General features: G+C 48.2%; 1 protein-coding gene across 2 annotated transcripts in view; it reads right to left on the reverse strand.

Moving 5' to 3' along the window:
* RSPH3 (radial spoke head 3) overlaps window positions 1-13,128 on the reverse strand; it is a 62,848-nt gene extending 49,720 nt beyond the window's left edge. The window contains exons 1-3 of one of the 2 annotated variants that reach the window (XM_075338250.1): window positions 13,058-13,128; window positions 5,899-6,064; window positions 4,548-4,635 (exon numbers count right to left, since the gene is read on the reverse strand). In XM_075338250.1, coding sequence (XP_075194365.1) covers window positions 4,548-4,635; window positions 5,899-6,011 — 201 coding nt within the window. In that variant the 5' untranslated portion in view covers window positions 6,012-6,064; window positions 13,058-13,128. Of the gene's footprint in view, window positions 1-4,547; window positions 4,636-5,898; window positions 6,065-13,016 lie in introns of both variants that reach the window. The other variant, XM_075338249.1, reaches the window with a different exon arrangement.
* Window positions 13,129-13,672: the final 544 nt, after the last annotated feature.

Genomic DNA, 13,672 nt, shown 5'->3' on the forward strand with positions numbered 1-13,672 from the left:
ACCTCCAGACAGCACAACGCCTGAACCCAAGGCAGGCCCGTTGGTCTTTATTCTTCTCCCGGTTCCGCTTTATTATCCGCCACCTGGCCAGTGAGAAGAACGTACGGGCCGATGCCTTGTCACGTTGTATGGTTGTGTTGGAGGAGGACGAGGAGGAGCCTCGTCTTATACTACCCCCGGACAGCTTGAGGATGGTCACTCCCACTTCATTGGACCAGGTGCCACCTGGCAAAACCCTCGTTCCCCCTGAACTACGGAACGAGGTGCTATCGTGGGCCCATGCCTCCAAGGTCGGGGGTCACTTCGGGGTCAAAAGGACCAGAGACCTGGTGACCAGGCATTATTGGTGGCCGAGACTACCCCAGGACATACAGGAATATGTGGGAGCCTGTATGTCGTGTGATCGGAATAAGCCGTCCCGGCAGAGACCGGCAGGTCTTCTTCACCCACTGCCAGTGCCGGATCGTCCCTGGGAAGTGGTGGGGATGGACTTCCTGGGAGATCTGCCCAAGTCAGCAGGGCACAGGATCGTATGGGTCATCACGGACCACTTCTCTAAAATGGTCCACTTGGTGCCTCTCCCACGACTCCCGACGTCACGTGCTCTCGCCACCTTGTTCATTCGGCATGTATTTAGGTTGCATGGCATGCCTGACAAGGTGGTGAGCGACCGGGGTCCCCAGTTCGCGTCTCGCTTCTGGAGAGAGCTCTGTAAGCTCCTGCAGATAGAGCTGAACATCTCCTCCGCATACCATCCCGAGACCAATGGACTAGTGGAGAGGACTAATCAGACCTTGGTAACTTACCTCCGCCATTTTATATCCGCGCACCACGACAACTGGGCTAACCTCCTTCCTTGGGCCGAATTTGCCATTAACAATTCGGTCCATGAATCCTCTGGCCAGACTCCGTTCCTACTCAATAACGGACAACATCCCAGAATCCCGGTTCCGATGCCCATTACGTCACCCGATACTAGAGTGGAGGATTGGGCGACCAAGGCCCGGGAGATCTGGGATGACACCCAAGAGGCTCTTAAAAGGGCTAAAGACCGGATGGTGACAACGGCTGATGTTCGCCGCCGCCCTGCACCATCCTTCGCCCCTGGTGACCTAGTATGGCTGTCCTCTAAGAATGTTAACCTACGGGTACAGGCAGCCAAATTCGCCCCTAGGTATCTGAGTCCGTTTAAAGTACTACAGCAGGTAAACCCAGTGGCATATCGACTCCAGCTCCCTCCACGCTGGGCTATAGCCAACACCTTTCACGTGTCCCTCCTGAAACCCGTACGACTTAATAAATTCTCGGGGTCCCTGCCGGCTCAAACCGACTCCCCGTCCGACGACCCTGAGGTGGCAAAACTTGTGGAGACAAAAGTCATACAGGGCAAGAGGTACTACCTCGTGGAGTGGGCCGGCCGTGGTCCGGAGCATAGATCCTGGGAGTTGGAGGATCATATCCGCGCCCCGGGTTTGATAGCGGCCTTCAAGCACGGACAGGGGGGGGGGGCCTAGACGGGGGGGTAATGTTACATCTCATGGCTCTCCTGGGGCAAGGACTGAGGCAGTCTCCCATTCCTTGCCTGCCACGAGCGCTCCTGCTCAGCAGCGCCGAAGGTCTGCCAGACTGCGCAGTGTGCAGGAGATACCTTCTCAGAGAGGCAGCAGAAGGGTGACACCTAGTGGTTCTCCTGTTACAAGGAGTGAAGCGGTCTCCCATTCCTGGCCTGCCGCAGACTCTCCTGCTCAGCGGCCCCGAAGGTCTGCGAGGCTGCGCAATGTGCAGAGGTTTACTGCTCAGGGAAGCAGTGAGATTCCCGTTATCTCTCCACATTGTGAGACCGAGGATCCCGCCTCTATTTCCCAGAGGCAGAAGGGTGAGCATGTGCAATGCGTGGTGGCTCCTGATTCGCTCACTGACGTCACACGGCTTGATGACAAGGCTGGTGACGTGGTGAATCCTGACTGGCCAGGCTGGGACGTCGTGGACCCTGATTGGGTCAAGTCCGTCATCTCCGCCTCGCGCCCGCCCTCGGGTGGAGCTGCACCTCCTTAAAAGCTCCCCCTGCCATCATGGCGGCGCGCGACTGTCCTTCTATGTTTGGATGTCTGGCAGCGTGCTGCCACGCCACTGCTCAGGCATTACTGTCTCTTGTGGGCTTGGCCCTTGCTGCTCCGGCAGTACCTCGTTTGCAGGCCGTGTTCCTGCCTTGCTGCTCCGGCAGTACCCCCGTCAACAGGCCGTGTTCCTGTCCCAGGTGAGCTCCTCAAGTCTCCATTGGACTCACCTGGTTATTGAAAGCACACATGCGTGGGCACCTCTGTGCTACCCTCGTGCCATATTCTCGTGACTTCCACTGGCACACGTGCGTGGGCACCTCTGTGCTTCCCCGTGCAACAGGTACACCGAGCCGTGAGGTCTGTGCCATACAACCCTCACGGGTTAGGGCAGATCGGTGTACATAGATCGTCTGTGACATTCCAGACGATCGCTAGCAGCAACCCGCTCACTCTTCACCCACCATAGCGGCGGTCCCTTACACCGCACAGTGGACCTTGACCGGCGGAAGCAGTCCATTTCCCATCTTGGCACGCTTCCCCGGGTCCCCCTCGTAACAAAGGAGCCAGCGCTCAGTGTGCGCGGCTCCCTGCTCCCTGCACACACAGCTAAGCGGTGTGCGCTGGTAACTAATGTAAACATCGGGTAACCATACCCGATGTTTACCTTAGTTACCAGTGTCCGCAGCTTCCAGACGCCGGCTCCGTCAAAGCGCAGCGTCGCTTGCACGTCGCTGCTGGCTGGGGGCTGTTCACTGGTCGCTGGTGAGATCTGCCTGTTTGACAGCTCACCAGCGACCATGTAGCGATGCAGCAGCGATCCTGACCAGGTCAGATCGCTGGTCGGATCGCTGCTGCATCGCTAAAGTGTGAAGGTACCCTTAGTTCTTGCTCTAATTAGTACTTAGTAGCACCCCTTTTGGCAAGTATCATAGCTTGCAAACGCTTTTTGTAGCCAACCAAGAGTCTTTCAGTTCTTGTCTGATGGATTTTCATCCATTCTTCCTTGGAAAATTCTTCCAGTTCTGTGAGATTCCTGGCTCGTCTTGCATGCACTGCTCTTTTGAGGTCTAGCCACAGATTTTCAATGATGTTCAGATCAGAGGACTGTGAGGGCCATTGTAAAACCTTCAGCTTGAGCCTTTTGAGGTAGTCTATTGTGAATTTTGATGTGTGTTTAGGACCAATTGTGGAAGCCATCCTCTTTTCAGCTTCAGCTTTTTTATACAGATGGTGTTATATTTGCAACAAGAATTTGTTGAAATTTCATTGAATCCATTCTTCCCTCTACCTGTGATATCTTTCCTGTGCCATTGGTTGTAACACAACTCCAAAGCACGATTGATCCTTCCCCATGCTCAATGGTTTGTGAGATATTCTTTGCCTGAAATTCTGTGTCCTTTTTTCTCCACACGTACCTTTGATCATTGTGGTCACAGAGTTCTATTTTAACCTCATCTGTCCATACAACTTGTTTCCAAAATTCATCAGGCTTCCTTGGATGTTCTTTTGCATACTCCTGATGCTGAATTTTATGGTGAGGACGCAGGAGAGGTTTTCTTATGATGATTCTTCCATGAAGGCTAATATTGTGCAGTTGTCTCTGAACAGTAGAACAATGTACCACAACTCCAGAGTCTGCTAAATCTTCCTAAAGGTCTTTTAAAGTCAAGCAAGGGCTTTGATTTGCCTCTCTAGCAATCCTACGAGCAGCTCTCACAGACGTTTTCCTTGATCTTCCAGACCTTATTTTGACCTCCACTGTTAATGTAAACTGCTATATCTTATTTACATTTCAAACTGAGGAAAGGCCAACTTGAATAGGCTTTGCTATCTTCTTATAACCTCCTGTTTTGTGAGCCTCCAGCATTTTCATTTTCAGAGTGCTAGGCAGTGGGTTCTTCTAAGGAAGAACACATGGCTGCTGTTTTTTGGCACAAGGTTAAAGGAGGCTATGTTTTTGTTTTTTTTTTTTATAAAGCTGTGAAATTTGCATCACCTGGGCTTTCCTAATGATTGATAGTGAACAAGCCATAACCCTAACAAGTAAAATAAGGTCTGAAACCTTGATCAAAGTTATCTGAGCACATAAATCTACAAGGGTGTCCAAAGTTTTGCATTGGACCATTTTCCTTTTTTTAATTATTCAAATGTAAAAGATGAATATATATATATATATATATATATATATATATATATATATATATATATATACATATTCATATTCTCTGAAATACAAAGAAAATGTGTCATCTTTACGTTTATGCCTATTAGAGATCATTTAATCTTCAACTTGCTTTACGGTTCACAATCACAGTAATTTTGACCAGGGGTGCCCAGAGTTTGGCATGCCACTGTATATCTCATAATTACCTTTTGTAATTGTCATTTTTCCTTAAAATTTCCTAATTATGGTTATGAAAACATCTGGTTATAATCAGGCTGAACACCTTGTACTAATGCAATGAAAGGTCTGCGTGTCCCACTTACCAAAGGTAATATGTGTTGGGCATAAGTATTGCCGCGGACCACCCTTGGGTCATACATAATATTTCCAAAATTGTACGTCTCTTCAGTCCTATAAAAAAAATGATTAATCAGAACCTGTGCAATAGTAGGATGCTCACACCTTTTTATGTCCAGTTAAAATCCCACGTTTCTCATAAATTACAGCTACCCTTTCATATGCTGCATGTAACAGAGAACAATTGTAGAAAAAGGGTTTTCATAAGCCGCGCCAAATGATCACTGGTTCAAGTAGTCCGATTAATGAATCTTTATTTTACACAGGTCTACGCGTTTCTGGAGTCTCAGCTCCCTTCCTCAGGACCGTCAGGCATAAGAAAACATCAAATCTCTGAGATCAAGAGATTTGATGTTTTCTTGTGCCTGACGGTCCTGAGGAAGGGAGCTGAGACTCCAGAAACGCGTAGACCTGTGCAAAATAAAGATTCATTAATCGGACTACTTGAACCAGTGATCATTTGGCGCGGCTCATGAAAACCCTTTTTCTACAATTGTTTTCTGTTATCTGCCACTCGGGTTGCTGCTGCCGTGATCTAATTTATCCATGCCTATACTATAGTTGTGACTTTCACAACTACATCTGGTATTATTGCTCCCTGTCCTCCTCCCTGTACATTATTGGGGTAAGACCCTATTGCGCTTGTTTTTCCACAGCTCTTCACTTATATGCTGCATGTAAAGCATCATAAAAGCTAGTAAGGAGGGAGAAAGGCAGATGTGTGACGTCCTGTACTACATGGAGTATGGAGGTAAGCATGTGCTCAGAATACAGGACGCATTGTTAAAGGGTTATTGCCATCTCCAAGATGGTATCCAATATGCAGTAGGTATAATCATCATACTATTAGCAAATACCTCCAATTAGACATGTAATATAGTTCCCCTGATTCACTATGTCACTTACCTCATGTGCAGGGCATTGCAGCCTAGGTATCCATGGTTATGCCCATGAGCAACTAACTAACTGTGACTATATGCGTGGTTGTAACCATGGATACCTAAGATACTGCAATGCCCTGCACATGAGGATAGCAACATAGTGAATCATAAGAACTATACTACATTTCTAATTGTAGGTATTTGCTAATATTATTATCATACCTAATGCATATTGGGATAGGATCTTGGAGATGGGAATACCCCTTTAAGTAATTCATCCTATTTCAATTAAAGGTTTGTGCACATTTTATAAAAATTATAACATGCATTATGATACAACTTGATAGGTGCAAATTCATGGATAATGTCCCTATTCTCACCACAATGCATCTAGGAATATATACAGATGGTGTAGAGAAATTGATATTGCACGTACATAAGTGGCAGTGTTAATCGGTACTTCTTGCGGTTCTGCACCACTCTAGGCTGACTGGAGAAAGTATATGTCCCGCTTCTCATCTCTGTCTGGCTGGGTAATACGGACGTCATGGCTGCAGTTTGCGTCTTCCTTTATTTGATTTATAGAGAATAAGATGCTGGTGCTGCAGAAAAGGAGAAACAGAGGACGCTGTCAGCAGAATCAATACACTAAGGTATCAAAGGTGTCGTTCACACAAGTTGGACAATATTCATTTGAAGTACAGTGCCTTGAAAAAGTATTCATACCCTGTGAACTTTTCTCCATTTTTTCACGGTACACCCACAAGCCGTATTTTATTGGGATTTTATATGCTATACCAACACAAAGTATTAAGGATTTGTGAAGTGTAATGGAAATGATACATGATTTTCTAAATGTTTAAAAAATATAAATGTTAAAATTGTGACGTGCATTAGTATTCAGCCCTCTGCAGTCTGATCCTAAATAAAATTCTGAGTGACAAAATGTCTCTAGACGTCACATAATTAGTAAATTGTGTCCACCTGTGTAATATATTCTCAGTATAACTACAGCTGATCTGTGAAGGCCTCCGAGGTTTGTTAGAGATCATTATGGATCAAACAACATCATGAAAACCAAAGAAGACAGGTCAGGGACAAAAATGTGGAGAAGAGTAAAGCAGTGTTAGGTTATAGATTACATCTCAAGAATTGAACATCTCATGGAGCACTGTTCAATCCATGATTCAAAAATGGATGGAGTATGGCACAACTGTAAATCTACCAAGACATGGCTGTCCACTAGTGATGAGTGGACCCGGACTGCAAAAGTCCGGATCCACGCGGTTTCAAAGATACCTGGGTGTCGGACCCAAGCCCAGGATTCCGGGTGTTTGATCCAGGTCCAGCACTCAAGAAACTAAAAAAATAATGGAAAAATAAAGAAAATAAAATGAAGCGAGCGCTTCATACTTACCAAGGCTTTGTCACGACTGTACACTGCTCCCGCAGCCTCTCCTTCACTTACTGTGCCGTTCATCATTGCTCATGCATATGCACTGCTTTCCCCGCCCACCGGCCAACTTGGCATCTGTGATTGGTTGCAGTCAGACGCACCCCCAGTCTGTGTCACAGCATCTGACTGCAACCAATCACAGGCACTGTCTGTGGGTCAGTATCATGGCATAATAATAAATACATAAAACAATTGGCACATGGCACATGGTTCCCCATATTATGATACCCAGCACAGCAGCACAGATAAAGCATATGGCTACAGGCTGCAGCCACCAGCCGTGTGCTTATCTTGGCTGTGTATCAAAATAAGAGGAACCACAAGCGGCTTTTTTTTTTTTAACTAGTTACATAAATAACTTTAAAAAATGACACGCGGTCCCCCAATTTTGATACTCAGCCATGATAAAGCCCGAAAGCTGGAGCTGGTATTCTCAGACCGGGGAGGCCTATGGTTATTAGGCCACTCAGCCTAAAACTAGCAACCTGTAGCTGCCCGAGATTGTTGCATCCATTAGATGTGACAGGCTCGGCGCTTTACCCAGCTCTTTCTGATTGCCCTGATACGGTAATAATCGGGGTAAAGAGGGTTTAGTCACAGCACACAACTGTCGTCAAGCCCAAAATTAGTGATGGGAAGGAGTCTATGAGACCCCCCCATCATTAATCCTAAAAATAAAAAGAAATTCACAAACACTGAGAAAAATCCTTTATTTGGAATAAAATACAAAAAACACCCTCTCTCATCACTTTATTAACCCCCAAAAACACCCCTGCAGGTCCGACGTAATCCACATGAGGTCCCACGATAGTCCTGGCTCTGCTACATCCTATCCTGGAGAGACCGAAAACATGTCCGATCTCTACAGTTTCTGGGAAACACTGACAAGAAGGACACGGCTGGCAGCAGTGATGTCACTCAGTTTACCGGAGGTCATATCCAGGTTCCCACGGTATGACCTCTGGTGACCTGAAGCACTCTGGCTTAAAATACAGAACCATGCCCCGCACCCCGCCAGCTCTTTAACACTGACAGCGCCGGCCAGGGGTCGGGGAGTGCAGCCCGCACCTCTCTGCTGGTACTGTCACTGTTAAAGTGTGGGGCCATGTCTCGCACCCCGCCAGCACTTTAACAGTGACAGTTAGTTAGTTGGTTAGTGGGCGTGATCGCTTGGTTGGTGGGCATGGCAATGTTTCCTTATGTCCACTATATTCAATGCAAGGAGGGGGCTTCGCCCCCCCCTGCACCATACCCATCTAGGGGTCTTACACCAAGACCCCTGCTTCTATTATAAACAACTCCATGCCCACGTGGACTGGAAAACATTGGGCTGCATTTTGAACACGCTCCCCTATCACGTGACAAATTACATCCTACCTGAAAGGAGCCCATACATTCTAGCATCTACCTTTATTTTTAATGCACGATCTAGACACATGCAGCGCCTATGAGTGGAAACGTCAGACAAGCTGTCACTCAGCATGGGGGTGCGTCAAACTGCAACCAATCACAGGTGCCGGTGGGCGGAGGAAGTAGTGCATATTCAATTATTAGCTCCGGAAGTGAATAAGCTACCTTCAAGGAGTATACAGCCATGACAGAGCCTTGGTGAGTACATCACGCGCACTCTTATCCCCCCATTCCTTCCACCAACATCTTTAATTCTGGTACCCATAGACTTATATGGATACCGAATTCCAGACCGGAACAAGATTTAAAAAAAAAAAAATAGCAGGGACCCGCCGGTCCCGATTATCTGCGAGTCCACTCATCTCTACTGTACACCTAAACTGACATCCCAAGCAAGGAAAGCACTAATTAGAGAAGCAGCCAAGAGAAAACCTGTCAGAGGCTGCAAAAGACCTGAGGCTGGGGTGTAGGTTCACCTTCCAGCAAGACAACAACCCTTGAAGAGACCCTGTCAGATCCAATATGCACCCAGAATCACAAGTGGATCTGGGTGCATATTTCTAATCCCTGCCTAGCAGTCCCAGCCTACAGTAACATAGATAAAGAGATCTTTACAAAAAGTATTTCTAAAGATCCTTTATAATATGCTAAGGAGGCCAGGGACTAGTCACAAGGGCGTTAGTTCCTTTGGCTAGTCGGCCCCCTTAGCATGTAAGTACGCTCCTGTTGGCGTGTTAACATGCTAATGAATGCGCAGCGTCAGAGGGATGGTCGCTCTCACCTCTGACGCCACCGTTGGTTTTCGTCTCAGTGCGTACGATAAGAACGCCCCCGGACTTCTGGTCATGTGTACTACACCAGTTTAAAGCTGGGACGTGAACACCCGGCTTCATACTGCGCATGACAGGAAGTCCAGGACTTCTAATCATGCACATTGAGTCCAGGGTTGGGTGGTGATGGCAGCGGAGAGGTGAGATCATCCTGTGACGCTGCACATTCATTAGCATGTTAGCACACCCACAGGGACATGCTACATGCTAAGGGGGCCGACTAGCCAAGGGAAGTAACGCCCTTGTGACTACTCCCTGGCCTCATTAGAATATTATAAAGGATTTTTAGAAATACTTTTTCTAAATATTTATTTATGTGTGCTACTATAGGCAGGGACTGGAAATATGCACCCAGGACTGCTCGTGTTTCTGGGTGCATATTGTACCTGACAGGCTCACTTTAACATACCGCCAGTTACAGTGGAAGGGTTTACATCAAACCATATTGATGTGAGTCACAGTCTAGACCTAAATCCCACTAGACTAGAAAATTGCTGTTCACAGACGTGTCCGTCCAATCTCACTGAGTTAGAGCTATTCTGCAAAGAAGAATGGATGTGTAAAGCTGGTAGAGACATAACATGCAGAGGTAATTGTGGAGAAAGATGGTCCCGCGGAGTATTGCCTCAGGGGCAGAATACAAACGCACATCACAATCTTCATATTTATATCCTTAAAATAATTAAAACCTTGTATCATTTCCTGTATCCTTCACACATACTGCTACTCGTGAAGCCGGAGGTCGATTGCTCTTGTACACATCAGTCTACTTTGGAATGTTGATATTTATACACTATATGTTTCTGCCATATTGTAATTTGAACATTTGCTTTGCTAACCTGAGATGATGTCTTTTACAAACGATTGCTGATGACATATGTGACAATCCCCTCCCCACTGTGTCCGGCCGCCCCCCCAGTTGTTGTGCTGACCCCTACACCTACAGTCAGGGCCAGAAATATTTGGACAGTGACACAAGTTTTGTTATTTTAGCTGTTTACAAAAACATGTTCAGAAATACAATTATATATATAATATGGGCTGAAAGTGCACACTCCCAGCTGCAATATGAGAGTTTTCACATCCAAATCGGAGAAAGGGTTTAGGAATCAGAGCTCTGTAATGCATAGCCTCCTTTTTTTCAAGGGACCAAAAGTAATTGGACAAGGGACTCTAAGGGCTGCAATTAACTCTGAAGGCGTCTCCCTCGTTAACCTGTAATCAATGAAGTAGTTAAAAGGTCTGGGGTTGATTACAGGTGTGTGGTTTTGCATTTGGAAGCTGTTGCTGTGACCAGACAACATGCGGTCTAAGGAACTCTCAATTGAGGTGAAGCAGAACATCCTGAGGCTGAAAAAAAAGAAAAAATCCATCAGAGAGATAGCAGACATGCTTGGAGTAGCAAAATCAACAGTCGGGTACATTTTGAGAAAAAAGGAATTGACTGGTGAGCTTGGGAACTCAAAAAGGCCTGGGCGTCCACGGATGACAACAGTGGTGGATGATCGCCGCATACTTTCTTTGGTGAAGAAGAACCCGTTCACAACATCAACTGAAGTCCAGAACACTCTCAGTGAAGTAGGTGTATCTGTCTCTAAGTCAACAGTAAAGAGAAGACTCCATGAAAGTAAATACAAAGGGTTCACATCTAGATGCAAACCATTCATCAATTCCAAAAATAGACAGGCCAGAGTTAAATTTGCTGAAAAACACCTCATGAAGCCAGCTCAGTTCTGGAAAAGTATTCTATGGACAGATGAGACAAAGATCAACCTGTACCAGAATGATGGGAAGAAAAAAGTTTGGAGAAGAAAGGGAACGGCACATGATCCAAGGCACACCACATCCTCTGTAAAACATGGTGGAGGCAATGTGATGGCATGGGCATGCATGGCTTTCAATGGCACTGGGTCACTTGTGTTTATTGATGACATAACAGCAGACAAGAGTAGCCGGATGAATTCTGAAGTGTACCGGGATATACTTTCAGCCCAGATTCAGCCAAATGCCGCAAAGTTGATCGGACGGCGCTTCATAGTACAGATGGACAATGACCCCAAGCATACAGCCAAAGCTACCCAGGAGTTCATGAGTGCAAAAAAGTGGAACATTCTGCAATGGCCAAGTCAATCACCAGATCTTAACCCAATTGAGCATGCATTTCACTTGCTCAACTCCAGACTTAAGACGGAAAGACCCACAAACAAGCAAGACCTGAAGGCTGCGGCTGTAAAGGCCTGGCAAAGCATTAAGAAGGAGGAAACCCAGCGTTTGGTGATGTCCATGGGTTCCAGACTTAAGGCAGTGATTGCCTCCAAAGGATTCGCAACAAAATATTGAAAATAAAAATATTTTGTTTGGGTTTGGTTTATTTGTCCAATTACTTTTGACCTCCTAAAATGTGGAGTGTTTGTAAAGAAATGTGTACAATTCCTACAATTTCTATCAGATATTTTTGTTCAAACCTTCAAATTAAACGTTACAATCTGCACTTGAATTCTGTTGTAGAGGTTTCATTTCAAATCCAATGTGGTGGCATGCAGAGCCCAACTCGCGAAAATTGTGTCACTGTCCAAATATTTCTGGACCTAACTGTATATAGCTACATATACACACACATTCATATATACACATAGAATATAGTCCTAACTTCAGAGACCATAGTAATGAAGTAATGGCAGATTCAGGTCTTCATCCCTGCTCAGCCTACACTTCTTACACCAGGCCAGACACCTTGGCACCTACCAAGCCCTGGCAGTGCCCCCACCTCACCAGCTCCCCAGCAGTGCCCCCATCTCACCAGCCCCCTGGCAGTGCCCCCATCTCACCAGCCCCCTGGCAGTGCCCCCACCTCACCAGCCCCCTAGCAGTGTCCCCACCTCACCAGCCCCCTAGCAGTGTCCCCACCTCACCAGCCCCCCGGCAGTGTCCCCACCTCACCAGCCCCCCGGCAGAGTCCCCACCTCACCAGCCCCCTGGCAGTGCCCCCACCTCACCAGCCCCCTGGCAGTGTCCCCACCTCACCAGCCCCCTGGCAGTGTCCCCACCTCACCAGCTCCCCGGCAGTGTCCCCACCTCACCAGCCCCCCGGCAGTGTCCCCACCTCACCAGCCCCCTGGCAGTGTCCCCACCTCACCAGCCCCCCGGCAGTGTCCCCACCTCACCAGCCCCCCGGCAGTGTCCCCACCTCACCAGCTCCCCGGCAGTGTCCCCACCTCACCAGCTCCCCGGCAGTGTCCCCACCTCACCAGCCCCCCGGCAGAGTCCCCACCTCACCAGCCCCCTGGCAGTGCCCCCACCTCACCAGCCCCCTGGCAGTGCCCCCACCTCACCAGCCCCCTGGCAGTGTCCCCACCTCACCAGCCCCCTGGCAGTGTCCCCACCTCACCAGCCCCCCGGCAGAGTCCCCACCTCACCAGCCCCCCGGCAGTGCCCCCACCTCACCAGCCCCCCGGCAGTGTCCCCACCTCACCAGCTCCCCGGCAGTGTCCCCACCTCACCAGCTCCCCGGCAGTGTCCCCACCTCACCAGCCCCCCGGCAGTGTCCCCACCTCACCAGCTCCCCGGCAGTGTCCCCACCTCACCAGCTCCCCGGCAGTGTCCCCACCTCACCAGCCCCCCGGCAGAGTCCCCACCTCACCAGCCCCCTGGCAGTGCCCCCACCTCACCAGCCCCCTGGCAGTGTCCCCACCTCACCAGCCCCCTGGCAGTGTCCCCACCTCACCAGCCCCCCGGCAGAGTCCCCACCTCACCAGCCCCCTGGCAGTGCCCCCACCTCACCAGCCCCCTGGCAGAGCCCCCATCTCACCAGCACCGACATCTCCTAACCCTGGCAGTGCTCCGGAGCCGGCTCCTCACCTGTGCTCGGCGGATTCGGCCCAGGGTAGGCGACAACTCACCCACTGTTCTGTAGTGAGCGTCTCCAAGGCACACCGCGTCTCCAAGGCAACACCAGCACCGTACACAAGTAGGAGTCATGTGACCACCCTGAGGGGCGGGGCTTACACGGTACGGAGCGCTGTTGAGTGAAGCTGCAGCTGCCGGAGATAGGTAGGGCAGGTCTGCTGAGCACCGGCATACTGCAGTGTACGGAATAGTACAGCGGTATACAGCATAGTATAGCGGGATATAGTATACCAGTATATAATATAGGAGTATGTACTATAGCAGTACGTAGCATAGTATAGCTGAATATAGCATAGTACAGCGGTATATAGCATAGGACAACGGTATACAGCATAGTATAGTGGAATATAGCATAGTATAGCGGAATATAGCATAGTATAGCGGAATATAGCATAGTATAGCGGAATATAGCATAGTATAGCGGAATATAGCATAGTATAGCGGAATATAGCATAGTATAAAGGAATATAGCATAGTATAGCGGAATATAGCATAGTATAGCGGAATATAGCATAGTATAGCGGAATATAGCATAGTATAGCGGAATATAGCATAGTATAGCGGAATATAGCATAGTATAGCGGAATATAGCATAGTATAGCGGAATA

This window comes from Anomaloglossus baeobatrachus, chromosome 3 (genome assembly GCF_048569485.1).
Source record: "Anomaloglossus baeobatrachus isolate aAnoBae1 chromosome 3, aAnoBae1.hap1, whole genome shotgun sequence".
Taxonomy (NCBI): Eukaryota; Metazoa; Chordata; class Amphibia; order Anura; family Aromobatidae; genus Anomaloglossus; species Anomaloglossus baeobatrachus.